The sequence below is a fragment of the Pseudoliparis swirei genome, chromosome 1 (assembly GCF_029220125.1).
Source record: "Pseudoliparis swirei isolate HS2019 ecotype Mariana Trench chromosome 1, NWPU_hadal_v1, whole genome shotgun sequence".
Lineage (NCBI taxonomy): Eukaryota > Metazoa > Chordata > Actinopteri > Perciformes > Liparidae > Pseudoliparis > Pseudoliparis swirei.
The window spans coordinates 10656133-10683039 of record NC_079388.1 but is presented as its reverse complement, the minus strand read 5'-3'; the positions used below and the strand labels follow the sequence as shown (position 1 = coordinate 10683039).

At 43.2% G+C, this 26907-nt stretch overlaps 5 protein-coding genes across 10 annotated transcripts; 1 reads left to right on the top strand and 4 right to left on the bottom strand.

Annotated features, from left to right (window-relative positions):
• pex1 (peroxisomal biogenesis factor 1) lies at nucleotides 1-10195 on the bottom strand. 2 transcript variants are annotated; one of them, XM_056418859.1, is made up of 24 exons: nucleotides 10020-10195; nucleotides 8931-9077; nucleotides 8688-8771; nucleotides 8388-8502; nucleotides 7529-8208; nucleotides 7294-7413; nucleotides 7015-7135; nucleotides 6791-6897; nucleotides 6565-6644; nucleotides 6338-6470; nucleotides 6077-6173; nucleotides 5814-5984; nucleotides 5528-5682; nucleotides 5269-5455; nucleotides 4974-5140; nucleotides 3994-4128; nucleotides 3853-3917; nucleotides 3607-3749; nucleotides 3066-3169; nucleotides 2733-2909; nucleotides 2146-2388; nucleotides 1640-1834; nucleotides 1312-1442; nucleotides 1-358 (listed from the first exon to the last, which is right to left on the bottom strand). In XM_056418859.1, the coding sequence occupies exons 1-24, from the start codon at nucleotides 10125-10127 to the stop codon at nucleotides 274-276; spliced, it is 3750 nt and encodes a 1249-aa protein (XP_056274834.1). In that variant the 5' UTR covers nucleotides 10128-10195; the 3' UTR covers nucleotides 1-273. The 2 variants fall into 2 exon arrangements, with proteins under 2 accessions (XP_056274834.1, XP_056274842.1); XM_056418867.1 differs by lacking the exon at nucleotides 10020-10195 and having other exon boundaries at nucleotides 8684-8771; nucleotides 8931-9020.
• Nucleotides 10196-10351: 156 nt separating this feature from the next.
• rbm48 (RNA binding motif protein 48) lies at nucleotides 10352-12511 on the top strand. Its single transcript, XM_056415697.1, has 5 exons — nucleotides 10352-10495; nucleotides 11054-11244; nucleotides 11338-11483; nucleotides 11695-12251; nucleotides 12365-12511. The coding sequence occupies exons 1-5, from the start codon at nucleotides 10367-10369 to the stop codon at nucleotides 12425-12427; spliced, it is 1086 nt and encodes a 361-aa protein (XP_056271672.1). The 5' UTR covers nucleotides 10352-10366; the 3' UTR covers nucleotides 12428-12511.
• A 68-nt stretch (nucleotides 12512-12579) lies between these two features.
• Nucleotides 12580-13909, bottom strand: clxn (calaxin). The gene is made up of 6 exons (XM_056415705.1): nucleotides 13826-13909; nucleotides 13513-13671; nucleotides 13272-13376; nucleotides 13011-13162; nucleotides 12746-12850; nucleotides 12580-12659 (listed from the first exon to the last, which is right to left on the bottom strand). The coding sequence occupies exons 1-6, from the start codon at nucleotides 13899-13901 to the stop codon at nucleotides 12615-12617; spliced, it is 642 nt and encodes a 213-aa protein (XP_056271680.1). The 5' UTR covers nucleotides 13902-13909; the 3' UTR covers nucleotides 12580-12614.
• A 606-nt stretch (nucleotides 13910-14515) lies between these two features.
• Nucleotides 14516-16126, bottom strand: LOC130194989 (zinc finger and SCAN domain-containing protein 22-like). The gene is made up of 2 exons (XM_056416218.1): nucleotides 15970-16126; nucleotides 14516-15648 (listed from the first exon to the last, which is right to left on the bottom strand). Exons 1-2 carry the CDS (start codon nucleotides 16124-16126, stop codon nucleotides 14756-14758), a joined length of 1050 nt encoding a protein of 349 aa, XP_056272193.1. The 3' UTR covers nucleotides 14516-14755.
• A 1123-nt stretch (nucleotides 16127-17249) lies between these two features.
• On the bottom strand, nucleotides 17250-25407 carry sytl1 (synaptotagmin-like 1). Of its 5 annotated transcripts, none has more exons than XM_056420199.1 (16): nucleotides 25302-25407; nucleotides 24879-24973; nucleotides 22836-22962; nucleotides 21177-21328; nucleotides 20954-21074; nucleotides 20820-20862; nucleotides 20702-20738; nucleotides 20578-20618; nucleotides 20320-20421; nucleotides 20038-20204; nucleotides 19841-19943; nucleotides 19445-19606; nucleotides 19031-19109; nucleotides 18850-18949; nucleotides 18335-18540; nucleotides 17250-17645 (listed from the first exon to the last, which is right to left on the bottom strand). In XM_056420199.1, exons 3-16 carry the CDS (start codon nucleotides 22958-22960, stop codon nucleotides 17503-17505), a joined length of 1581 nt encoding a protein of 526 aa, XP_056276174.1. In that variant the 5' UTR covers nucleotides 22961-22962; nucleotides 24879-24973; nucleotides 25302-25407; the 3' UTR covers nucleotides 17250-17502. The 5 variants fall into 5 exon arrangements, with proteins under 5 accessions (XP_056276174.1, XP_056276195.1, XP_056276190.1 ...); XM_056420220.1 differs by having other exon boundaries at nucleotides 20826-20862; XM_056420215.1 differs by having other exon boundaries at nucleotides 20954-21068.
• Between the last annotated feature and the right edge of the window lie 1500 nt (nucleotides 25408-26907).

Here is a 26907-nt window from a genome sequence, read left to right as displayed (position 1 = left end):
TTTCCGTATTCTGATCATTTATTTACAAAACAAACAACAATTTTATTTGAACAATTACATAATTTAACCCCTTGCATTGTACAAATATACAGTGATTACATTATAAGTAGATAAGTCTCACTCAGAATTAAGTCAGCAGGAATTATATTAATTTACATCAAAGCTCTAGAGCTATTAAACTACACCGAGTGTACAATTATAAATGCATGACTGCTTTTATTAAAACATAAAAATAACAAATGAAAATATTATTTTAAAAACTAGCATGTCTGATCAAGCTAGAGTCACACGTTGTCCAGGTTTCAATGTAGCCGAGTGAAGAGATTTTCCATCTCCTGCACTGTCAAAGGCTGCATACCTAAAAAATAGTAGAAAAGATGAATTAAAATAGATAATTCATGATATGTATATCTTACAACAGAAACATAAAAGACGAGACTCAAGTAACACAAGGAAGGCTATTATTTGTCTTGTTTTTCTGTTAATACAGTGTGTATTTCTACACATGGTATATAGTTACCTTCGCATTGCGGAAGGTTATGTTTTGATCGCCGTGTATTTATTTATTTATTTGGATGCGTGTTATTCGCAGAACTCAAAAAGTATTGAACCGAATCGCATGGAATTTGGTGGGATGATTGTTTATTATCCGGGGACCAGTTGATAAGATTTTGGGATCAATCGGGTCAAAGGTCATGAACAGGTCAAATCTTCTTGAATGGCATGAAATTTGGTGGGATGATTGGTTATTATCCGGGGACCATTTGATTAGATTTTGGGATCAATCGGGTCAAAGGTCAAGGTCAAGGTCATGGAAAGGTCAACATCTTTTTTTTTACCATAGCACGATACATTTGTGTCCAATTGGCATGCAACTAATGCCAAAATGTTCATAATTCAATGCCCAATCTTGTGATATACGAAGGTATGCGCTCTACCGAGTGCCCATTCTAGTTTAACATGCTTTGCGTCTCATCCACCTCAGATAGAAATTCAGTGAGTTCACAAAATACACAAAGTATGGCAAAAGAAAATGTGTCCTATGAGAGGGACTCATACATATTTCTTTATTGCTGCTACTTGGCAACAGCTTGATAACACACATTTTGGATTTTCATTACCTCCTGCAGGTGAGACTATAAATGGCTCATGATATGCTTGATAAATTTCATAGGCAATTTAAACATTAAAAGCGTCCTTTAAAAAAAAAACTAAATAGACGGCAGTAAAACAGTTTCTTTTATACACCAATATTAGCGTAACGTGTATTGCTCGGACCGCAGCAGTCCAAACTGGTGTCCTCATACTTACAGTTTTTTGTACCTGCTGCAGTCGGCTTTGCTGAGGGACGGTCGGGTCACAGCCAAGGCGGAGTTCATATGAGCCCGACACAGCAGGAGGCCCGGCTGGCTGGAGACCGAATGCACCCGGACACAGCCCTCCTGCCCCCAGAGGACAAGAGTCATCAGGCACCCAGTAGCAGTCTGACCACACTGGGCTGTATAGAGTCATAGAGTCAACTAGATTGGAGTGGATGGAACTGCACACACAAGCCTTATTGAAGCCTCTAGAAAGCAACAGAATTAAAACAAAAACAGATATTACATCCCCCCCCCCCCCCCTCATTGGTGTCACCTACGTTGGCTCTCCGGTAGTTGGTCTTGATGTTGTTGACGTCTTGTTGTAGGCGGTCCAGCTGCTCCGGGCCGAGCTCCTTGTACCCGCTCTGGAGGGATGACATGTAGGCCGGGGTGAGCGAGCGTCCGGGTTCCCGACCCGAGACCCTTGTTAAGTCTTGGGTCATGGAGTTCGGTCCGGAGACGCTGCGAGAGTTCTGTCATGGGAGGCAAGAGAAAATAGACGTTCACACAAATCATAAGAGACACCTCTCTACTATTAGTGCGAGGCTAGGCTAACCACGTCCTGATTGCAGCTGCACAGTGAATGCACACACATCTCACTCTTGGTTGGAAAGAAAATAAGCACATTTCCCAAAAATGTTAAATTATTCCTTAACATAAGTTGTTAAATTGCCAGATGACATCTCAGCTTGGAAAATATATTCCACTATAAAATCTGTGACTTCATTATTTAATTATTAAATGGAATTAAATCATTTAAAACTGTGTTGCCTGCACTGCTCACCAGTCCTGAGATCGGTGAATTCTCCAACTCCGACTCGTACGAGCTTCCAAAGTAGAGTCTCCAAACATTCCCACAATGCTGTTCGTCTTCCGCTTGAAGCTCACTGGACTCCAGGAGAATCATGGACTGGTCCGGCCCCACGCCTGGCTCCCCGTCCCCGACCGAATCATCTGAGCCACTGCTGTTGGTCGGGAAGATCATGGAGGACAGGCTCATGTCGCTGTCTGAGCCGGAGGTCAGCTCCTGATCATCACCAGGGAATAAAGAATAAAGAACAGGATGCTCATCTTGCCTCTGAGCACTTGTTGTTTAACTTATTGAATCATATCCTTGTCAACATGGTCGGGGATCATTTAAATGATGTTATAGAGTAGACTGATGATTAAATAACAAGTAGAGTAACTCACTGCTGAGATGCATTCACAACTCCTCATTTAAATAGCCTTGAGAGACACAAAAAAGAGCTTGGCTGCTTCAACCATTAATAATTATGAAATGCACCGGCCAACAGTCCCCCGCCTTCCTGCAGCGCCGTCCCAACCAGGTGAGCTCTTCAACGACTTGTCTTTGAAGGACAATAGACCTACGCGCGGGGTGCTGGAGCCCATGCTGTTGTGGACAGCTTCCAGCTGTGCGTTGTAGAGCAGGGCCTTCAGGTCGGCCCCGGTGAACTGCTCCGTCGCTGCTGCCAGCTGCTCAAGGTCCACGTCAGCGGCAAAGGCGATGCCGGCGCTCAGAGCCCTCAGGATCTCTTCACGAGCTTCCTGGACATGGAACAGTTGGATTTACCGACGAGGATCGATGTCTTGAATATTCACTGAATGTGTGACTACCCCTTATACTTTCTAAATGACAGCACGAAGTGTTATGTTGGTACAAAATGACATAGAAGTAGAAGTGGCTGATTTCAATGAACCGACCCGGTCGGGAGGCGGGCAGTACAGGGATTTGTCCAGGCGTCCAGGTCTTAGCAGGGCCGGGTCGATCAGATCTGGACGGTTGGTGGCTGCCAGCACATAAACACCTACAGATGCAAACAGGACACAATATCATCCATTTAACTTAAAGCAATAGTTTGCCACTTTGACTAGGAGTGTCGAGATAGACTAGCAGTGATGAAAATCCTGATATTTAAAAAATGAAATATAGGTATTGTGTTAATAATATGCATATGATAATAGTGTGTAAATACTCCAGTTACGGTTATCTTATCAAGAAGAATGGAAACAGTTTTATCCAAAAGAAACTTAATCTGCCTACCAACACCTCTAAAGCTGACTATAGCCCTGTGGGCAGCCGGAGTGGAATAGATCTTCTCATCCAACTAAGATGTCGGATTTACCAAAATGACTGCAGCACTGATCAGGAAAATAGGCCAATAGAATCTGTGCCCATAGCGCTTGAAATTGGACTGTCCATACCCAGAACTCACAATGCGTCGTATTCTGCTACATGACCTACCCTGCAGCCCCTCCACCCCGTCCAGCTGGGTGAGGAGCTGGTTAACCACGCGGTCGGTGACCCCCGTGCTGTCATGGCCCCTCCTCGGAGCCAGAGAGTCAAACTCATCGAAGAACAGAATGCATGGCTTGGCAGCTTGCGCCCTGCAGCAACCAGAGGGATCTCAGGGAGTTATTGTCCGGGAGCTGACGATCACTCGGAACATGTGATGGTACTCGTGAGAACTAAGTGACCATGTTGACTTACCTCTGGAAGACATCACGGACTCCCTGCTCACTCGCGCCAATGTACTTGCTCAGAAGCTCCGGCCCCTAGAGAGTAACATCCTGTGTCAGTGAAGATAGAGGCTGCTCTGATGAAGACTGCCAGAGCCCAAGCCCCGCCCACCTTGATGCTGATGAAGTTCATCCCACTGTCTCTGGCCACGGCCCTGGCCAGCAGGGTCTTCCCTGTACCAGGAGCGCCATACAGCAATATTCCAGAGCGATGGCGGATTGGAAGATTGGAGAACAGGATTGGATACTGCAACACACAAAGACTCCATCAACTACCAAGGATTTGGTCACTCATATTATTAGGCAAATATAACATTAATTAAGGGTTACAAAATGTGGCTAATATAGCTGTTAAGAACATTATGCGTAAGAGTGAATACACGACATGTTCATCACTTACTTTGAAGTATCGACTGCACTTTGCATGCTTAAAAGAATGTCATTCTTTAAAATAAAATAAAAGCTCAAATAAAATAAAAGCTGTCTTAAGTTTAATTACTTACACAATTTCCATGACCTGCTCCGGGCCAAATAAAATAGCAGCAGAGAGATCTTAGACTGAGAGCTGATCAAATCAAAACCATCCAATAGTGAGACCGCCTTGTTGATTTTATAATAACTGTACATGAAGTTGATGACTAGGAACTCAAAGACTGTAATCTTTTATCATCTTTCTATTGTAATTCTGAGAAATAAAAAGGAAAGCGTTGACATATTTATTGTTCTAGATGCAACAGAATGGTAAAATCTATGAAAGGGTTTGGAAGAGAGTAAAAATATCAGATGGAATTTGACTTCATGATTACCATAATAAAATTAATCAGTTCATGTTTGATTAAAATCAATTGGTCTGCGTTTACTATTATTGTTATTATTACTTCCACTTGTGTTGAGACTTTTAATAGCCTATTGATGCCAAAATCAATAATAATGATGGTGTTGACATATTTGGCATTGAATCATAAAAGCATTGTCATAACATTTACTTGTATGATTGGATTTCCCTTCTGTTCCTCCTGTACGACACAGTGGTGCTTCCATCTGTCTGAAAACATACCGGTGTGTCTCGTTACTCGTCATGTGGACACTGACCTTAGCGGGGAGCAGGATGGTGTCCATGAGTTGCTGTTGCACTTCTCTCAGCCCCCCCACCCTCTCCAGCCCAACTCCACTTGGGGTGTGGAGGTCGACACCCCACAGCGAGAGAGGCGTGAACTCCTTGAGCGCCTGCACAAAGTCCCTCCACGACAGACACACACCTGAGGAATCAATAAAATAGCATTAACTGGATCAGACATGAAGCAACGGACTGAAAGAACACCTGGAGATTAACACAAGGAATTAATAATTCATTGTAAAATTCGAGTGGAACCAAAATGTTTGGTACCCTGCTCACTGTGCCCTCCTTGTACTATGTTGGCATGGACAGCCCGCTCCAACAGTAGTAAAAGGTCCTGGGGCGTGTATCCCTGTGTCTCCTTGGCAACTGCTGCCAGGTCGAGAGTCTGTAAGGTCTCAATAGATATGCTGCTTTTTCGGAGAATCAGGCGGTGCAGGATTTCAGCTCTTTGAGTCTACAAACAAGAAAGATGTTGGTTTACATTGTGTTTGTGTGTGTGTGTGTGTGTGTGTGCGTGCGTACTGACCTGGTCTGATGGCTGGATGTGTGCAAAGCCCTGAATGAAGTGGGACCCCTGCACCTCGGTCAGGGAGGGGTGCAGGGAATGCTCACTCTGACTGGTGATGATCAGACACACCAGACTGGAGTGAACCAGGACTTCATCCACGACGTCCTTCAGACCTGCAGCCACAGACAGACGAGAGCATCGAGGCCTGTGGTAAAGAGCAATCCGACCCGGGACGTACATGAACACAGACAGACCCCCCCTCCCCCCACACACACACACACACAATAAAGAATTCATGGTTTACTCTGTGCGATGTGCAGTTGCAGCAGGGCCTCCGCACCATGCTCATGCTCTGGTGAGTTTGGTGCCCCAGTCGCATGATCCAGGTCATCAAGCAGAACAACTGATGGCTGCCTCCACTCCGCCTGTTCAAAAACATCCTGCAGCATCTGTCTCACTGTTTCTGCCCTTTTGCCTGGGAAGAAAGAAAAACACAGTTTCTATGATAAATACATTTAACCAGATACATCCAAGACACCGCAACATGCCCAACTGCAACTCATCTACCTTGTAGTGTTTTGCAGTCTACCAGCTCAACATGTGTATCCAGATCTTCTCTAGCTTTTCTACAAAGGGCTCGGGATAGAGTGCTCTTTCCACTTCCCTGTGAGGATCGTAAGAGATAGAGATGAAGTAAATGACATTCTACCTTTTACCATCCGATTAATTCAGCACGTCAAAATGATTGTAGAGATTTTAATGTACTCTCTGTAAAGTGTAGAAATGTGCTGCGAGCAGTTTTATGATGATGGTTATATTAACAGCTACCTTAGCACCAGTGATGAGTAGCGCTCCTCCCTGGAGTCCCCGTCCAGTTGTGCCAAGCTCTCTAGAGAGGGGACTACCCAGAAGGCTGTGGGAGATGAAGTCAGATCCAGTCCTACGAAGCTTATCAATCCCACTGGGGACAGACAGCGTTAGTGGAGTGAGAGATGTAGAGAGAAATAAATTATAACAAATATCCATGTTTAAACCACACATAGCTCCACGCTTACCCGAGAATACTGAGGGAGGGAAGCTCCGGGTCGGGCGTTTCAGTCGTAGAATTCACAGCTGGCAACGGCTCTCTGTCGACCTATAGGCGACACGGAGTGGGAGCTTTGAGATGTTCAGTTTTTATCAACAACCTGCAAGAAACTGGGCGGAGCAACATCTGCATGCAGAAATCAGTTTCTATTACAGAACACGAATGAACACTCGACATGACACGCACGCTTCTACCTGTATGTTTTCCTTCTGGATAACAGCAGATGTGAGTGAAAACAGCTGGTCTGGAGGCTCACTCTCTGGTTCCGGTTTCAGTACAGTTAAGGCAAACTCTAACTTTGCTACAAATAACAAAAAAGATGGTAGAACATCGAATGCAGCTGAAAGTATTGTAATGTTATAGAAATGCCATTGGTGGAGGAACAATAGCGTGAAGAAGAGGAGAACAAATGAATCACCATCAGTTCCATGGAGGAGGATGGTGGCAGACCGGGCAGTGAGACAGGATAAAGGTTCATGACTCTGAGTGTGGAGCCAACCGAGGAAAGCTGTCTGGATCGCCTCGTCGTCCTCCTCGAGCTGGAGAGAACACGTCAAATGTCACATGAGAGAGAAGTAGATTAAATGACATGTAGCTTTGACAATTTACCATTTTGAGGACTAATGGTTGAATAAATCAAATGAAAACAAATCTCTAGTGCCATACAGTAATCACATATGGTTATGTCAGCACTCACCAGTGGAATGAGAGGCTTGAGACGAATAGAGGAGGCTACTTTGATAGTTGATTTGACTGGCTTGATTCTAACTGTTGAATGTGGGATGATATTCAACCTGAAGGACAGGGCCTGTGGGATCTGAAAATCACAATAACTATATGAGATATATGAAAAAGCAGAGGACTGAGCTACAGTTGAAGTACCATAATTAATCTTCGGTTAGAGTGGATAAATGAACAACCACCACACTCACCCATACTCTTCCACTATGGATCTCTCCATTGCTGGGACTTCTTTCTTTGCATGCTAGCTTCTCAGTCTCATGGCACACCACCCTGACCACTGTAGCTTCCTCTTCTTTCACCTCCTCTCCTCCCGCAACTTTAGTAACACCTGCATTCTTCTTTTTCTCCATAGCCTGCTTGGCTTTGTCCCTTGATTCTTTAGGAGAGAGAACTTTGGAGAGCAGGCCATAAGTCACCAGTGATTGACCTCCAGTTGGCCCAGCATCCAACCCCCGGCTCCAAGGAAATAAATGAATAACGGCAGTTGAAATATGGCTTATCGTGCAAAGGGAGTCTGGAGGTGCACCGCACACTCTGTAGAGAGAGTCAGTGAAGAGGACAGGGACGTCAGGTAAAGGTGGTAGCTCTTTAACCGGGTCAGAAGCACCTTTTATCACATAGCGTAGCAGGCTCTTCAGATCAGCTATGCCCCCCCACTGGTGGATTTGAGGGACAGGGGAGGTACTTTCCAATGACGGTCCTGAGGGGTTCGAAAGATCCATATTTTGCTGTCTGTCAACATGCTGTTCCCTGCTGTTTCTCACTGGAGAACCAGTGAGGTGGCCAATGCCAGCGCGGTTCTTAGGAGAGACCACTAGTTCTGTGAACTGCTCCAAGCGACCATAAGGCACAGATGGCGAAAGCGATGCTGCAGTGAAGAACAATACACACTGTGTTATGAATACTGTCCCTGGTAAAGACCAGTAGATTCAATGTAAACTAAAGGAGCAGAACAAACACTTTGATACGTAAGCGTGACTCGTTGATACTAGGTTGTCTGCAGATTATGTAAAAACAAAAGATAGTAATTGTTGGATTAACTCTGACCTATTTGGATGTAGATGGCAGTGTGGCTGCCCACCCACACAGGAAACACGGCATCTGGAAAGACAACTCTGATCTGATCCAACAGATGCTGTTCCAGTGCAGCACTGTGGAGCTCCTGGGGGTGTCAGTCACCAAAAACAGACAATACAATATAGTTTGATTTGAATTTAGGTTTGCAAGCCTATCCCTGGTGTATTATGTTGTCAGACAAAAACTCATATATACACAGTACATTCATTTTTTTCACCACAAAGATATTAGGTTACTGATGTTACTAATTAAGTTACTATGCTCACCCACCAAGATTTCCCAGTCATCAGATGACAGTGGCTCCACAAATACTTGATGCACCGATGAGATTTGGTGACATGGTCTCAGGAAGCCCTGAGTGAAATGACACAACCACCAACACCCAGTCAGCCTAAACAGAACTGACAATTACATTAAGCTGTCAAAAGACTGCCAGCATGTGTCATGCAGAGATTTAAGTAAATAATGGTAGGAAATAGAGCACAGAACAAAATGCTCATTATGAAGCTGTACCTGCTCTCCGTCGCGCAGGCCAAGCTTTTCTCCCAGTTGTCGACACAGTTCCACTTTGTGGCTGTCGAGGCTGCCGGAGGTTCTGTTTTGAGTCCAGCTGAGGAACACAGGAGAGCCATGGCCCCAGGACAACTCCAGAGCCTGGTTCTGCACAGAGACACACACAGTTTTTGCTCTTGTATTTTTTTTATTGCCATGGTACTTTATCTATAAACGACTGCATCATAATCATCCTGATTTTGAGGTAATTTAAGTCGTTTTACACAGCTTCAATTAAAGAGCTGGCACTTGTTCGATTCCTGTGTAAATATGTCAAAATGGAAGAAGGCTGAGCTTATAGTTCTCCACACCACCACCCACACAAACTAAATGAGGAAGGCTTGTACAATTGTCATGAAAAGGCTCTAATCTACACTCATTCACATTATATCATCTGAAATATAGGGTTCTTTGGAATGATCCAGCCGTTAATTTAACAGTGAAAACGGGATACAAAACCAAGCAGAATGTATAATAATCACCAGAGCACTCTCCTGGTCCATCGAAAATGTTACGTTGTCACCACCAAGTGAGAATTTATGGAACTACTAAAAATTTATTTGGGAAAAAATATTTCCTATCTGCTTCGTGTTGTTACTATTACCTGTATTGTTATTAAACCCAAGAAGAACCCACGTGGATTCACTCTCCCAATGTTACTGCTGCCAACACTCAAGTCTATTCTGTGTTATTGATGACGGATGCATTTTTTCTGTCTGACATATAACTAATATCTACGTATATATCCAATACTCTGAAAGGTCTCTCAAAAGATGTCTTCGGCAGAGCATGTCATGTGTCACTGGAAACGTAATCCAAGTGAGCACGTTGATATGAGACCGAGCTGCCTCAAGTCATTTTGGAAAGTAAACTTTTGACAGCAGCATTAATTCAGTAATGTGATATAAATAAGAAAATGATTATTTTTCCAAACACACCTTCACTCACGCAAGTAACATTCCTTTTGAAAACAGGCCTATATTTTTTGCTTGAAGATTGTTTCAACAAACTGAACTTATACTACTGGTCTATGCTAGCTAGCTAACTTACCTCATTCAGAGAAAGATGCGATATCAACTTTGAGGAGAGAAGAAGAAAGCAGTTTTTTGTGTTGTTAAAAACAACAGTTACAGGTTGAATGCCCTGATTACTAAACATTATTGTCACATAGCCCGACTAGCTATGCTGAGCAGGTTACTCTGCTAACGTTAAAGGTGCAACACACATAGGCGATCAATGTGCACTTGGTGCCTCGCCAACGTTAGACCAAAGCAATTGACATAGAGCAAGTTTCAAAATAAGATACTTAACATGAACAAGCAGTCGATGCCTGAGTATTCGAAAGAGAACGAGCTCTTATTTTGAATTGTAACAACCGGAAATTCACTACCAGAAAGATGGCGGCACATGTCAACAACAGATCAGACTGCTGGGCCGTCCCTGATGTTTATAAACACCACGAACAGCATAAGATATGCATTTCTCGACCTAAATATAGAGATGGAAGAAAAGATAAAGCTGTTAAGGTAATAATCTACTAAATAAAAGTAATAAAAACATCAGCTATGAGACGCTGCAACGCTCTTCTGGAAGGTGACTTCGTCAGATAATAAAAACAAATCATATGGTCACACCGTACACCCCGGCACGTTCGCTCCGCTCGGCAACAGCCAATCGTCTTGTGACTCCTGCACCTCGAGCTAATCACTCGAAATCCAGACTGTTTGCTGTCCTGGCTCCTCAGTGGTGGAACGAGCTCCCCACTGACATCAGGACAGCAGAAAGTCTCTACATCTTCCGCCTGAGACTGAAAACACATCTTTTCCGACTATATCTGGATTAAAACACAGATTTGCATTTCAGTGGCACTGGGATGGCACTTATTGTGGTGCTTTTGTGGTTTGACTGAGTTAAGGAAATGTTACTTCCTGTATTCTTGTTGTTCTTAGTTTGTACTCTAGGTTGAAATGCACTTATTGGAAGTCGCTTTGGATAAAAGCGTCTGCTAAATGACATGTAATGTAATGTAATAGTGTGGCTCATAGTGGAGTTTATGTCATCGTATTTGTCTTGTGTATCATCAGGTGTACACCATCAATTTGGAGTCGTGTTACGTGATGGTCCAAGGGGTCCCGGCCATTGGGGTGATGACAGAGCTGATCCAACGCTGTGCCCTGTACGGAGTTGTGGAGGAGTACAGGCCCCTGGACGAGTACCCTGCGGAGGAATTCACAGAGGTCTACCTGGTCAAGTTCCAGAAACTCACCAGCGCCAGGTACAGGGTGTTACTGCTGTAGCCTACTTTATACTGTACTGACAAGGTTGAATATACTAGCTAAATAACTTGGCTTTAAACTTTGTGTTTCAGAGCAGCCAAACGACACATGGATGAGAAGAGTTTCTACGGTGGTGTGCTGCATGTGTGCTACGTCCCAGAATATGAGACCGTGGAAGACACTCGACTAAAGCTTCAAGACAGGAGGAGATATGTTATCAGGACTGCTCAGAATAAAGGTACAATTTAACATCATTCATATATACACCGCAATAAACTGATGTGATATTAGTAGATACGTTGTACACATACATACTACTTTTAATGCACTTTCTATTTGAAAAAACTCTAATCCTTTATGTAACTACATTTTTTATTTAGTTTTTATAGTTGGAATAACAAATAAACATTAAGTTGAACTGTGTTCTTTTCTCCTAAACTGTTTCAAAGCAAGAGAAAGGAAACGGGAGGAGGCCGTAAACAAGGAGACCACGTCGTCGAACACAGCAACCACATCAGAGACGGTCATCCCCAGACATGATAAAACCTCTTACAATGATAATACAGACAAGACTTCAAAAATCAGCCACCATTTAGACTTTCCTCTACTGCCATTACCTCCCCGGGAATATCATAACTACTGGCATAAAAATCAACATGGGACTGTACCAACAGAGGACAAAATGGGGACATTACATAATGCCGTCATTGACACTAAACAGCAACAAGGACACAGCTCCAGCTCCAGCCAAACCTCTTCAGACAGAGACACAGAACACAGACTGACCCCAAGTCAGTCTTCTGGGGTAGCCAGATTTGTCCCCAGAACCACACACTTGGAGAACAGAAAACGCAAAATGGAAGACGCAGCGGAGCACTCAGCGACTGATGTTACGAGAAACAATGAGCCACTCATTGGGCCAAAGCTACCAGAACCTCCCAAACTGAACATGGAGGAAGAGTCCGTAAACACAACTGTAAGCCTGATCCGGAACACGATGAAAAAGGTATCCAGGATAATATGATACTTTGAATGAAAATCTGAATACAAATTGATTCTTCACTGTCGCTTTAATTCCTTTATGAGTGTCAGTAAAATCAGTGTTGTCATTGTTCTCAGGTGGAATCCGTTCCTGGCCTCAAACCAGTACAGAAAAAAGTGAAACCACGTCGTCGGATTTGAATTGACGAGCTGCCTTAATACTGGAGTTTCTGCAGAGATTACTGCTATTTCTATGAAATAATACCATTAAAACTGTTTCGCTTGGCAGATTGTTTTTATTTACAAATGTTGCACCACAATTTGAACAACTATTACATTTTTATGAAAGAATATATTTCTGAAACGGCACATGGATGTGATTTCTTCATTATTTCAGTTCTTGAAATACATGCTGCTCAAATGTTTCAATTCTCTGAAAAATAGAGTGAAAGATTAAATATTTCTGACGTAGAGATACAAGTTATTCAAGTTATTCCAAAGCATTTGATTTGTGATTACCATCGGGTCAGGAAGGCAAGTTCCAAAAGCCTCAAGTAATAGATTCTCCTCTCTCACTGACTGTTCAAAGTCAGTGAAAGACAGTCTGCCATCATGGTCATGGTCCTGCGAAAATATAAAATGTTTCCATAAATTAGTCAGAAATGTGCATATTGTTTCTACTCATTTCCCTCTGAAACACTAACATGTTACATTTGTTTGGAGGAGCAGAGAACATATGCAGAGGTAAATCAAACCAATAGGCCAGCAGCATTCATCCCCTCACCATCTTCTTGAGTGTGATCTCCACCAGGTCTTTGATTCCTTCGTCAGGGTCTTCCTCGGTGGACAGCCTGAGAAGGCTGTCCTTCAGCATGTGAAACATCTCCTCTCTGGAGACGTAATTATCGCCATTGAAGTCATACACATGAAAGCAGTCTGAGCCATGCAAAAAGAGAAGTTATTACCTCAATAAAAGCTTGTAAAGACGATTATTTTGTATTGCATGTGTGTAAATCAGAGCCCTAAATGTAAGGTAGGGGCTTACATTTTATTCTCTCATCCAAGGTCCCTCGAAGAAAAACAGACAGTCCCTCAATCCATTCTTTTGTACTGACGAAGCCGTCGTTGTCTTTGTCAAATGTCCTGAAGACTGGGGAACAGATAATAATCAGAAACCCTCAGAACCTGGTCAGGTTAAAATACACTGGTGCTCATCCAAATATGAAATATGTATCCTTCTGTCCATTTGTAATATACCATATTACAATGTGAAACAGACGGATTACCTCTGTCCACCATCGTATCGTCGGTAATCCCAAAGATGTTGTGCAGTATGCTCCTGAATTTCCCTCTCTCCAGGCCGGTCGCTGCTCTTCCGGGAACAGTCGGCTCACCGAGGAGCGCGTTAAACTCCACGATAAGACACTCCACCTCCGCCTGATTAACTGGAATCATTCATATAGTGGCAGATATGGCACAGACCATTTTGTAAACTGGCTGACATTGTGTTAGAGTTGCATGGAAGCCGACGGGGTTCATTAGAAACAATGACACGCGCTGAGGCCCATATGTTACCGTGTTTGAGCCGAATATACTCACAGTGCTCCACTTGTTTTGTGATCGTCTCAGCGAGGCTCTTCATCACCCTCCTCTTCATCGCAGACATTTCCGACATTGTTTTAAAGTCTTGACGTCCGAGACAGGTCCGAGACAAATCCTCGCGCAACAGTGGCGATGTTGACATCAGGTCGCCATGGCAACCGCGCGGCAAAACATTCAAGTTGGTGCAGAACAAAAAATCCTTGTGTTGGTCAAGAAAAAAATGAATGAAACAAGTTTTGTAAGGGAAGTCTGTAGTGGCTTCATTTTCTTCAAGTGGCTACAGAGAGATTACTTTATTTTATTTTTTATAGCGTGTGTTCCCTCCGCGTTCCTCCCACAGTCCAAAGGCATGATAGTCCGGTTAATTGGACTCTAAATTGCGTGTAGGTGTGAATGTGAGCGTGATGTCGTGTCTCTTGATGTGCACTGGGATAGACTGCATGGCGACCTCCAGGGTGAACCCAATGTCAGCTGGGATCGGCTCCAGAGCCCCACGGCTCAGTATAGGATAAGCGGTTCAAATAATGGATGGAATGAGCTGTGATTTATTACAGCTCATTCCATCGTTTGTTGTTAAGTCAACAATGTGTTTTTGGCTAAGGTTAAGAACATCAGGGAGCTCATTTGCGGTGGAAAATATGTTGGGTTCAGCATTGGAGATTGGAAAAAAACAACATAAATCAAACATTTAAATCCTGATAAAAGTTTATTAACAAGGTCTGAGCGGTTACATCTCGATACTCAGCTTTGTAAACTAGTAAGTAACCAGGATTCTAGATTATCAATGTATACAGTAACTAATCTACGACAAGAAAAATGTACCCAAATGAATCACAGCCTTTAATTTTGACCCATCGTGTATTTTCCCAAGAACAAATTTGCCCTTTTGTCCCACAGAAAACTGGATATTCCCTCCGTGCCTAACTCTCATGAAGCCATGCTGACCAACCCGCTTCTTAACACACTCTTCGTGTTCAAATTCATTTCCTCCGTGTGTACAGCCATGTGTTTCGTCATCAAATTATTTCGACTGAACTTCTTCCCGCACACTATGCACGTGTAAGGTTTCTCTCCTGTATGGATTCTCATATGTACGTTCAAATTGCCCACATGGCGGAACTCTTTCCCACAAATCCTGCAACAGTATGGTTTCTCCTCCGTGTGAATCCTCATATGCACTGTCACACTGTTTCCATGTCGAAACTCTTTACCACACACCTCACAGGTGAACAGTTTATCATTGGTGTGGATTTGTGTGTGTGTGACCAGATGTGAGTTGTGGCTGAATTCTTCGCCACAGAAACGACAGCAGTAGGGTCTGCTTCTGCTCATTGTCTCTTTATTTGGTGGAGTTGGACTGTTTGGTTTGCAACTTTTAGTCAGCTGCTTTCTCCCTGTGGGGCTCTGTGTGGGTTCTTTATCGATACTGTAGTTTGTCAGCGTTGCTCGATCCGACTCAGGCCCCATGTTATTCAGAGTCACAGATAAATCTGGCAAAAGAGTCCAATATCCACTGCTTGACTGAGCACGTTCCTCAACCAATACAGGCTTTCTGTCTTCATTTCCAGTGTCAGGAGTCTGTAACTCAGTCATATCTGAGTAAATGCAACTTGTCATGTCGGTGGGCGTCACTTTCACAGTGTCGACATCCGAGTCCTCCATATCCGGGCTGCTCCACGGCTGTTCCTGTTTGATCGCTGAAGGCTCTGGGACCAGCAGGCCAAAGTCATCCTGGTCCACACTGGGGTTGTTGTGGCAGCTCGCGGGACTCCACTCGCACTCAAAGTGTTTCTGCTCATGTGCACAGACCTGTGGGGTGTCTGTTAAGCGGAAAAGGTGAGAACGTTACTTCAACTCAGTGTGCCACCTTTCATTTCAGCACATTACTATCAAGTCCCTTTAATATCTGCATGTCAAAGTTCATGGAACTGAACATGTTTTATCTCAGGTAACCGCGGTAACTTAGCCATACTTTCCCACTGAGTTAGCATCACAATGATTTAGCCTCTCACTCTGATCGCTTTCCAGTGTATCAGGAACACGTCGCTCGGGTCACACATGCACCGGGTTTCCGCAGGGAGCTCCGTAAAGAGACTTTTAACAATGCTTTAGGCGTAACAAAAGAAGGAAAACAGACAAACCGTCATTGTGTCCATGCACTTCTTGTTTAGGTCCATGACGGCCAGCAGCTTCTTCCTCGCGCTCAGTTATCGTCCTCTGCACCGCGGAGAAGATCTCCTCCGCGGCCGCGCTGAGCCGCTCGCCGATGAACAGCCTCAACAGCTGCATCTGGGACATCTTAATCAACTTTCAGCGCTCAGCAACGACCGTTCAAGTGTCGGCTTGTGTCACACTCAAATAGGAACACAGAAATATGAGGCGACTACATCCGGTTTCAATCACACAATAGAAGTAATATTGCGCAATAGTTGTTTTGAAAATCCCTGGTGTAAATGGTTATTGATGATGTCATTTTACAAGGTACATGCATAGCTATGACCCCATAACTGACTGGGTAGGGGAAGCAACTGCAAGGCAAAGGTATTCTGGTTACTTCAAATTGGAATAGTATTTAATTTAGCAAATACAGATACAGGATCCAGAATGACCTTTATCGGGCACATTGTGGGGCCCCACTAGGATCAATAGCGAGGCTCTTAGTGTTCATGTAAATACATTGTTAGTGTTAATGTTACAGATCTACGGGTATACTCAAAGTCCAGTAACATATTAGTAAGCATTACCTTGAATACGCAAAGCATAGCATTGTCTGGTCTGGTGTCAAGTCATGAACAAAGTTGTAACAGATGTGGCCTTATGTTGAAAGAGATTCCTGAATTACACATATTAAAGCCTGAAAACGCCAGACTCAAAACACTTTATTTTCAAAAGGCTCCACTTCCGGTGTCATTCCATCTTGAGGCAGGAATGTTAAGATCGCCATCTGCTGTACAGGAGTCCAGACCCTTATGGTCAATGCCGTACTCCACGACCTGTGGAGGATGACTGGGAGGATGGGCATGTAGAACAGCTTAATTTGATTTAAAAAAGTAAGGTTACATTACAGGACAGTCTTCTCTTGTCGTGCTCTTGACCTTATTCTGCAGTGTCCCTTCTGTAGTTTAAGTAATTATAACGTCTGACCACAAGGTGGTAGTCAGGTAATCTATTAAAAGGGGAAACATGAATACATGCAACTGCATGGCCTATAAAATTATAGTAATGGCACCTAAAAATCTAATAATTACAATTAGCAGACTAATCAGAAAACAAGGTTAATGCAGGTAAAAGGGAATATAGCTATATTTTTTCATGTTCAAAAGAGTGTACGATTTCAATACATGGTTACTTGAAATGATCTGTCTAACTGATGTAATATTTACATTTAATAAGTGAAGAAGAACACTGTGTGATTCATCAGTTCAGGTTTTATATTTTATTGATAAACTACAATGGATTACAACACCTTTGTCAAGACAACCACAAAACATACAAATGAAACATAAAACAATTCTGATCAACAGCATTATACTGCACCACTCCTACTTCTGTTTGTGTGTATTATGTATATGAAAAACAGAAAAAGTTGACAAAGAGGTTAAATGTGCTGATGTGTTGAGGGTGTCCTTTCAGTCCAACGATTAGTGTGTTTGTGTGCAAGGTGGGTTTTTTAGTCACTCAGACCGCTGTGCAAGGTTAGTTCTGATTGATAGTGTTGCGTCAACCCAGTGGTTTGGGTTTTCGATCATGGAGGTCCACAAAGTGACCTCCTCTTCTGTGGAGTCCATCCAGCTGACAGCCTCCCCATAACTCTGACCTGCCATTTAAAAACACACCATTGTTCATTATTCACATTGAAGAAATCCTCACCGCAATCCACACAGCAATGAACGGTACACCTCTTAATATTCAGCAATATATGGATATTTAGGAATACACGGTGACACTGGTAGCCTAGAAAGGACCCCGCTCTGATGACAAGACCATCTGAAATGCCTGAAATGCCAACTGGACACAATGCAATGCAATGTGAAGCACTGGGTGGGAATACTGTCTCCACCAGACCATTCCAAAAGACCCCTCTAGAAGAAGCATGAGATGTCAAGGCACCCATGAGTGACACACATGAGTTAGTTCATTTAAAAAGCACCGGAACTGAGAGGGACTTGATAAGAGGTAAGATAAGAGTCCCCGTAGAGACCAGGCTCCACAAAGACCACAGCAAAGGAGAACAAACACTGTCCCTAATCACCAATACGTCCAGCACAAGGTAAAGATAAGAGCATTGTTCCCTATCTGGTTGCTTATTGTATCATCTGACACAGAATGCTTCACTGAAACTGGAAAGAGCCTCAATCAATGGGTGAGAATGTTCTTTTGTATGTATACTCATACTGAAACCAGCAAACACACACACACATGGTATCAATATCTGCATAAAAAACATAATTTTTGTGATTTTGAGCATGAATCAATGTGGATGTTATTTCGTGAATAGACCCCCACCAGTTCCACAGCTCAGACGAATCCCTCCTAGGACGTGTGACTTTAAGCCCTCGCGCTGCCAGACAGTCAGCTCAGCGCATGCCTCTCTCAGGTCGCTGGAGTGGAAGCCATCATAGACCATGGTGTGGTTGTAGGTAGGGCTGATGGAGCGCTTCACCACCCGTGTCTTCTGGCCACTTTGCCGACTGGCATCTGGGAGTATATAGCTTGAGGTGTAGATTGGGATAAGGAGACAATAAATTCAGATTTGAACCAGGATTCAGTTATGTATTGATACTGTGAGTATACAGTATATATATATATATATATATATATATATAGATAAGATGTTTCATGTGTGTAAAAACCTTTAATTTACACAGTAAATAAATAGTCAGAAATATGCATGTGAAGGTGTAGATTTCAAAATAATGAATGAGTCCCATCCCACCAATAATTTTCTACAAATTAAGACAAATTAAACTGCCAGGAGAGATAACTGATGATCAGGAAAACATGTTGCAGAGCTGACAGACCTTTTGACAAAGGAGTCTATCGCCCCCCCTTTGTTGGCCAGGAGGCTTTGAGCTTCCCGAAGCCAGATGTGAAGCTCTCCTGTCAGAGGCAGTCCACCACCTTAAAACACACATAATGTATGAGTCACACGTGATTACGTTGGGACACGACTTTCATCTATTATGCACGTGCTCTGCTCACCCTCAAATCCGTCTGGGACGAACTTCATAGAGAGCAAGATGAGCCCACGGCTGCTAATGGAGTCTGGATTCAAATGAATCTGTAATGGGGGGTGAGAAAAGAGAACAAGACACAAGAAGCGAGAGAAAGAAAAAGCCAGGCAGAGGGAGGCAGACGTGTGGAAGCAAGAAAAGATTAAGGTTACATAAAAACGTCGTTGAAATTCACAGCATGTCTTCCTCTCCCTTCAGCTCCTCCAGACACAAGAGACACTCCTTGTACTCTGACAAAGCTGCCAAACTGCTGTCACACAAACACACACGACTAAACAAATATAGATGAGGAAATATAATATTTAATATTAATTAGGTAATAAGTATTCATGCTGACATTCTAATTTATGTGACTGTACTGGAAGGCACATAACATCCCTACCCGTGGCTGCAGGTCCTGCCACAGTGGCCAAGAGCATGTCCAGTCCCAGAGGGCCAGAGACACCTCCACCTCCCCCAGGAACACGTTTCTGCTCAGGGGCACAGCGTGCCACACGGACAGATTCAAGGTCCGGCTCCGCAGCTCTCCAACCCGCACTTTATACTACAACATCAGAGCCAGAATCAGGCAGGCCGCACATTAAAGTAAGTAAGACGCAGGTGCAGGGCAGGGCATATACTCTGCCACCATAAACTACAACATGTACACTTAAAATCTGGTAATTCTTTGATGCATCTTGGGACTAGAGAAACACACGACTGCTGAGCATGTTGCACATGCAAGAGAGGCAGACGGCAGATGGTGATGATGAAATGTGAAAATGATAAAGTGTCTCACTCGGAACGTCTGATCATAGACTGGGTTTAGTGTCTTCTTCTTCACTGCGGTTTTCTTCTTACTGCGATTTGACTTGTCCGGCAAGAGGTAGGTTTTAACGTATCTGTGAGAAACGCACACACATAGACCATTTTGCCTGGTTCTGCATGTGACATTGTTGCTGCGAGACGCACGTTCACACATTCACCGTCACTTACGGGTCAGAGCGATCCTTGCGTACTGAAGCAATTTCCTCACAGCGAAAGACTTTGACGTGCAGCTCCTCCTTCTGGGTGTCGTAAACCAATGAGAATTGGATTCGGCCCCTCACCTCCACCATCCCAAAATCGCCTGAGCTGAACAGACTCATCATGCTTCCACTGAGCTGCAGCACACGCAGAACAGAGTTTAGATCCTACGACATTGTCTGCAGCTGAGTCATCCTGCGTCGCTGGATACAAATTAATCAAATGTGCTTGTGTGTGTGTGTGTGTGTGTACCGTGTAGCCCGATTGAAGGCTGCCGGTGGAGCTGCTGAATTTCAGAGACGCTTGTTCTGTCATGCAGCTGCTCAGAGACTCGGTGTCCCCGTTGAAGTCTGCCTAAACACACACACACAAACACACACACACACACAGACACACACACAGACACATTATCCTCTGATACAGCATAACTAATGATCATCAACCAACCTACTCTGTCAACAACAACAAAAGGCGAAAGGTGCGATTGATTTAGACATTAATAAAATTCACCTCAGCTTCCTCCGATTGGCCATTACTTCCTCTTTCGTCCTCTATGAGACAAATGCATTGAGAATGACTCCGTAGTAACACTCAGAGAGAGACACGAATGACACTGAGCAACACACTTTCATACCTTTGGATGAAGAGAAACTATTTATATGCTGGAGACCCTGGAATTGAAGATGATTATTCAGAATTAGATGAGTTGTATTTCAAGTATTGAATAAGGAAACAAACGTGCACACACAGACCTGTACCATGGGACTGTTTCTGGGTGTGGGTACAGGTTTAACACTGAAAACCAAAAGAAAATATTGGAAAACGCAGCTCCACACAAATGTTACAAAAGTGAGACGATTCTTCTGTGACAGACGGCCTCACGAACCCTTCACTCTCCTCGTCTTTGCTGTCCTTCAGTCTGCTCTCTGCTTCAGGATAACTGTTACTGCTGTTGGAGGTTTCCTCTCTCTCTATATCGAATAGTCCAGTCAGGGGCACATCTGTTTCTATGACAACACACACACCCCATCAATGGGATGTCCCTATAACAGCAAGAAAACAGCTCCAAAGTCCAGTGATAGTAACAACTGTATTCACTGAAAACTGACCTCTCTTCTTTGTCTTCCTGCGGCGCATGGTGGCGTGGACGAGCGTGCTGCCCGGCGTCTGGTTGTGATGGCGTTTGCTGCGCTCGTCGTCGAACCATGATCCTGACAGGACGCGCAAACGTGCTGGATCTGTCTCGGTCTCCTGGAGGATCCTGCAGCGTTGAAGAGTGCAAACAAACACAAACTATATGTGACAGTCAGCTGTCGGCCGACAGCAAACGCTAAACAGTCACTGGCGTCACTTTTGCCATGCAAATGTTGAAAAAACATTCTACTAATTTAAAAAAACAAACACTAATTTATGCTTGGAAAGTTTCTATTTACATTAACAACATGTATACTTTTCCTTGATACATGTGAAGCCCTGATAGAAATGCTGAATCAATTATTCAATTAATACGTTTTGCAGAAGACTTCTTGGAAATAATTGTAATTCATGAACAGATTCATTGTATAAGTCAATTCTCAAGCAAAAATGCTAAGTATCCTGTGGTTTTAGCTCACATGTCATTTAGCAGGCGCTTTTATCCAAAGCGATTTACAATATGTGCATCGACCATGAGTACAAACTCGGAACAACAAGAATCCAGAAAGTAACATTTCTTCACGAAAGTCGAACTCCAAAAATACCATAAGTAATATCATGAGTAATACCATGAGTAGTACCAGAAGTAATACCATGAGTAGTACCAGAAGCAAGTGCCATTTAAGTGCCACTGAAGTGCTAATCTGTTTTTTAATCCAGACATAGTCGAAAGAGATGTGTTTTTAGTTTCTGTCGGAAGATGTAGAGACTTTCTGCTGTCCTGATGTCAGTGGGGAGCTCATTCCACCACTGAGGAGCCAGGACAGCAAACAGTCATGATTGTGTCGAGTGATTAGCCTTTGTTCTATATCACTGACTCGAGGAAATTTTCATGAGACTAAATAATGAATCGATTCATAAACCCAAAAACTTGAATACAGTAATACAATTTGTTTGCCAGCTGAGGCCCAAATTTGAAGATTAATCATCTCAATCATCACAAATAAGAGAAAACAAGTTGATTATTAGACCGTATTAACTCAATCAGATATATGGGGCTCTCTGAACTTGCTTGTGACCAGCGATCAATAACAGGCAGAATACATTTTACTGTGTAGTTCTTTGACTTCCCTCAATGAGGAGAGGATGAATTTACAACCAGGCAAAGCGAACAGCTGCCCCTGAGCCCCAGACGCCTGAGAGCTCTCAATAGCTCTGGGTCCACAGGGTAACAATTGATTTGTGGTCATTTAACTAACTGGTCATTTGCAACTGAGACCCTTGACTCATATTGAAGAGGTTCCCTGAATCAAAAGCTCCATTATTATAAGCTCCAGATTTTGAGCTTAATTTTTAAACTTTAAACTACAACATACATGCAGGAGATGGATTTGAGGAACTCATCAATAAATGTTGTAAAATTATATTTATTTTGATTAAAATCAATTATATTTATTTTGATTAAAATCAATTATATTTATTTTGATTAGAATCAATTATATTTATTTTGATTGAAATCAATTATATTTATTTTAATAAGGTAGTTTTATTGTATTTGTATTTGTCACCTGTCTGTATTTTAGAGACTAAATGACTGGACTAGCACCTAAAAAGGACCAACAGTCACCTCTGACCTTACACGTCCTTCATCAAGATGACGCAAATCCAAGTCCCGCTGTAAGACCTGCAGGATGGCGGACTGCTCCGCTTCTGTCAGGTGGCTAAAGTCAAGAGAAGAGTCAACCTGCTCCTCCTCCATCCCTGAGGGAGAGACAAAAGCACAATCCTCAAACAACTAGACATTCATCTCTAATTGTATTTAAATGTGCTATATATTATAGTTAAGTCATTACATGTCTAGTCTGAGAGTGTTCTCGCTGCAGACAATTATGACTTTTATATTAGAACCTTTGGCTTACTATCAGTGCTTCCCAAGATGTTTGTCATATGACCCCTTCTCAGATTGGTTAATTTGAATAATTATTGAGGCCTGATGGGGTGAAAGTGTTCAATTTCTCCCAGGCAAGGAAATGTCAGATGTATCTTATTTAATGGAGCACTGTAAAGTTATTTCTTGATCCCTCACATTTATCCTGTGCCTCCACATTATTAAACCACTCAATATACTTTGAAATCATGACCCCCGTAGTTGTCTCAGTGGGGAAGGACACATGCTGTCAGGTAGACTATTTCTGTCTGCTTCAATCTTGCTCTGTAAAACCTCTAAAATGACAAAAGGCATGAAAATGAATTTTAATAACATTATATAAAGTCTATCTGATTTGACACTGAGGATAACTATGTTCAGGCACGTGCACAGACATTTTGGGGGGCAAGTGCTCAAACCCCAAAAAAGGGCACTCAATGCCAAAAAAAATAATTCTGACAGAGTTGAAGCATAAGCAGCAATACACTGATGAAGCTGTCCCCGACCTGCATCTCCTCTGGCAGCATCAGACCGCTAGCTTACATTCTCTTTATGAATAAAGAGGAATTATTATATAGCAACAACAGTACAAGCGTTCTGATTGGCTAATGGCCACGTATCGCCCTCCTCCTGGTCTGATACGGATCCGTATCGCCCTCTTACGTCATTTTCAAAATGAGCGATCTTGATAGACATCAACAGCCAAGAGCAGTGGTCCTCAAACTAAGGCTCGCGGGCCGTATACAGCCCGCCTCCACATTTGGCCCGGCCCTCTGAACAATACCAGAGAGGCCTTATGATTTTTTTTCAGTCTGGCCACGCAAATCCTAGACGAGCCCCTGTTAAATAGAACGGAATAAGAACTCTCTCTCTCTCTCTCTCTCTCTCTCTCTCTCTCTCTCTCTCTCTCTCTCTCTCTTCTCTCTCTCTCTTCTCTCTCTCTCTCTCTCTCTCTCCTCTCTCTCTCTATCTTTTCTCTCTCTCCCTCTCTCTCTTTTCTCTCTCTCTCTCCTTTCTCTCTTTTCTCTCTCTCTCTCTCTCTCTCTCTCTCTCTCTCTCTCTCTCTATTCTCTAAACATAACTAACGTCAGTAAACAGCTGGACGAGGCTTTGAAATCACGGATTTCGTGAGTTTTTGTTTGTTTATTTTTTTAGGAAACGTCGGACCAGTTGTGACGTCATGTTTTCAGCAGCGCTAATGTTGTGGTTGATTTATCACAAAACAACGTCAGGGGACAAACACCGTCATGACCTGTTTGTCTGGTGCTGCGGGTCAGAGGAGAAGGAGGTGCAGCCGCTTGGTGGCGCGAGGAGCACTGCGCGGAGGAGGAAGTGGAGGAGGAGGAGGAGGAGGGAGGGGCGCGGCGGGGAGAGGGGGGGGGGCTCGTGAGCGCTGCAGAGCAGGTCGGGCGAAATTCTCACACAAACTCAAATAAATGCCCCGACAGATATTAAAACACATTTGGGGGGACTTGATGACAGAGAGAGTCATTTTTATTCTTAAATACTGATGAATGAAAAAAAGTGGCTCCAGCAAAAAGGGCACTTTACTCATCCAGGGCAAAGGGGCTGGTGCTTGAGCACCACTAGGGCTCTATCTGTGCACGTGCCTGACTATGTTATAAAAGTGGGAAGGGGAAAGTTATATTATAAACTTATATTATGAAATTAACTAACTTGCTGCACCACAATGTGATCATTTTAGTCTGTGCGTGTGTGTGCGTATGGCCACTGCCCTGAAGCAAGTTACCTCAAAGTTATTAACGCATGCGCAAAGCGATCCTCCTTGTGAGTTTGGCAAACAGGATATTATGGAAGTGCAGCACAGCTTTCACACAGTGAAACCTAAACAAACACAAAAGGAATACAATTATAATGCTAGTGTGTAGTTAATGGCATACGGTGTAGATATTCTCATAAGAACAATAATGTATGTTCTCTTCTACAATAATTAAGTAGTTGCTGTAATAATCAAATATTATTGGAGTTTCTGGTAATGATCATTTACATGAACTTTTCCTTGAGAAAGAAAAGCAGCAGTTTCCTCATCATGAACAGCGCGAGAGAGAGGACACCTGTCGCCACTCCTCATGGACCAAAGGTTACGCAATCCCGTCTCGCTTCTAGTAAATACACACAAAGACACATACAACTCAAGCCAAAACGGTTTTACCTTACTTGAGAGCCTCTGCCACTTCCATATGTGAAAAGTTAAGTGCACAAGAGTGCGTTGTGTGTCGAGGTCTGTGTGCAGAGTGAACGCAGTGAACACGCCCTGTTACTCCGCACAGTCAGCTGTGAGGCGAGCGCGAGGCGGAACACACGGAATACACTCAGAGGGAGAGCAGCCGAGCTGTGTGTGCGTGTGTGTTTTAGATTTATGAATTGATACAGTGGGTTTGTTTGATGCTTTGACACACACACACACACACACACACGCACACACGCACACACACGGATGTATTACCATGGCAGGGTGGAGGTGGTCGCTGTCCACACCTGTTTAACACACATTTGGCTGAACACTAGCTGCTGCTGCACCTATGCTTACTATAGTGTAGCCTACTACACACACACACACACACACACACACACACACACACACACACACACACACACACACACACACACACACACACACACACACACACACACACACACACGTACACATGTGCAAACATCACAAAGATCATGCTTGTTTTAAAGGGAGTATAGCCAGAGGCACGTGAGTCCTGCCTAAACCTTTTTGTTGGGGGAGGGTGTATTCAGAGCGTAAAGACTTGTATTCAGTCCTGGCCTTTGTCAACAAACTTGGCTGATAGCCACAGCCCGGTTGGGAAACCTTTTTGTGTGAGTGTATTCAAGCCTGCGTAGGTCCTGGCTCAGGCAGCGCTCGTTGCATACAACCGGCCATCCCACTGCTCCCCTAAAGGCCTCCACCAGTGCTCTGTCCCTGCTGCTTGCTGGATCCCTACAGCACTCATCATGAAGAGGTGATTTGTACTGCAGATACTGAGTATGTCTCTGGTTACAGTCAGATTACAGCAGAATCAGTTCACTCATTCTGTATACTGTACGATCTCTTACAACGATTATACCAACTCCTTATTTGAATGCCAGTAAGCACACACACAAAGAACCAGGTATTTATTCTTAGTTTATTCAGGTTGCCCGCATTTTCATATACGAATGGCCGCACAAAACAAATCAAGTTCATTTAAAACTTAACCAGCATTACAAGTAAACAGGGTCACATCTCTTTTAACTGTTATTAAGGGTTAAAGCTGCTTTGATATAAACATGAGCATATTAAAGTGTTAAAGCTGCTATGTGTATAATACAAACATGAGCATTTTAAAGGGTAAAGCTGCTATGATATAAACATGAGCATATTAAAGGGTAAAGCTGCTATGTATATATGATATTAACATGAGCATATTAAGCTGTTAAAGCTGCTATGTATATGATATAAACATGAGCATATTAAAGGGTAAAGCTGCTATGTATATATGATCTTAACATGAGCATATTAAGCTGTTAAAGCTGCTATGTATATGATATAAACATGAGCATACAAAACAGAAATCTTCTCCATAAAATGTTATTTATAAAAAAGATTCTGAGCTATAGACAAATCAAAACAAAAACACTCACAAATCAAAGGAGAATTGCTAATGCTATTGTGCAAGTAGACATTCAGTTCATACCACTTTTGCTGAGATGATCGAGTATACATGTTCCTAAAAAGATGTTTCCTTAGGGTATCCAGATAAATGATT

Excerpts from the sequence above, each read along its gene's own strand:
- pex1 (XM_056418859.1), bottom strand. The coding sequence starts at position 10,127 with ATGTTTAGTAATCAGGGCATTCAACCTGTAACTGTTGTTTTTAACAAC. Across the intron at positions 3,918-3,993 it reads TGAACTTCATCAGCATCAAG|GGGCCGGAGCTTCTGAGCAA; the intron begins GTGGGCGGGGCT and ends GTTACTCTCTAG. Across the intron at positions 2,389-2,732 it reads TGGGCTCCAGCACCCCGCGC|GAGCTGACCTCCGGCTCAGA; the intron begins GTAGGTCTATTG and ends GGTGATGATCAG.
- rbm48 (XM_056415697.1), top strand. The coding sequence starts at position 10,367 with ATGGCGGCACATGTCAACAACAGATCAGACTGCTGGGCCGTCCCTGAT. Across the intron at positions 10,496-11,053 it reads GAAAAGATAAAGCTGTTAAG|GTGTACACCATCAATTTGGA; the intron begins GTAATAATCTAC and ends GTGTATCATCAG. Across the intron at positions 12,252-12,364 it reads TCCGGAACACGATGAAAAAG|GTGGAATCCGTTCCTGGCCT; the intron begins GTATCCAGGATA and ends CATTGTTCTCAG.
- clxn (XM_056415705.1), bottom strand. The coding sequence starts at position 13,901 with ATGTCGGAAATGTCTGCGATGAAGAGGAGGGTGATGAAGAGCCTCGCT. Across the intron at positions 13,163-13,271 it reads CTTGGATGAGAGAATAAAAT|ACTGCTTTCATGTGTATGAC; the intron begins GTAAGCCCCTAC and ends TGCATGGCTCAG. Across the intron at positions 12,851-13,010 it reads AGATCACACTCAAGAAGATG|GACCATGACCATGATGGCAG; the intron begins GTGAGGGGATGA and ends ATATTTTCGCAG.
- LOC130194989 (XM_056416218.1), bottom strand. The coding sequence starts at position 16,126 with ATGTCCCAGATGCAGCTGTTGAGGCTGTTCATCGGCGAGCGGCTCAGC. Across the intron at positions 15,649-15,969 it reads AGTGCATGGACACAATGACG|ACACCCCACAGGTCTGTGCA; the intron begins GTTTGTCTGTTT and ends TCCGCTTAACAG.
- sytl1 (XM_056420199.1), bottom strand. The coding sequence starts at position 22,960 with ATGGAGGAGGAGCAGGTTGACTCTTCTCTTGACTTTAGCCACCTGACA. Across the intron at positions 20,619-20,701 it reads TAGTTTCTCTTCATCCAAAG|AGGACGAAAGAGGAAGTAAT; the intron begins GTATGAAAGTGT and ends TTTGTCTCATAG. Across the intron at positions 19,607-19,840 it reads TCTATGATCAGACGTTCCGA|TATAAAGTGCGGGTTGGAGA; the intron begins GTGAGACACTTT and ends CTGATGTTGTAG.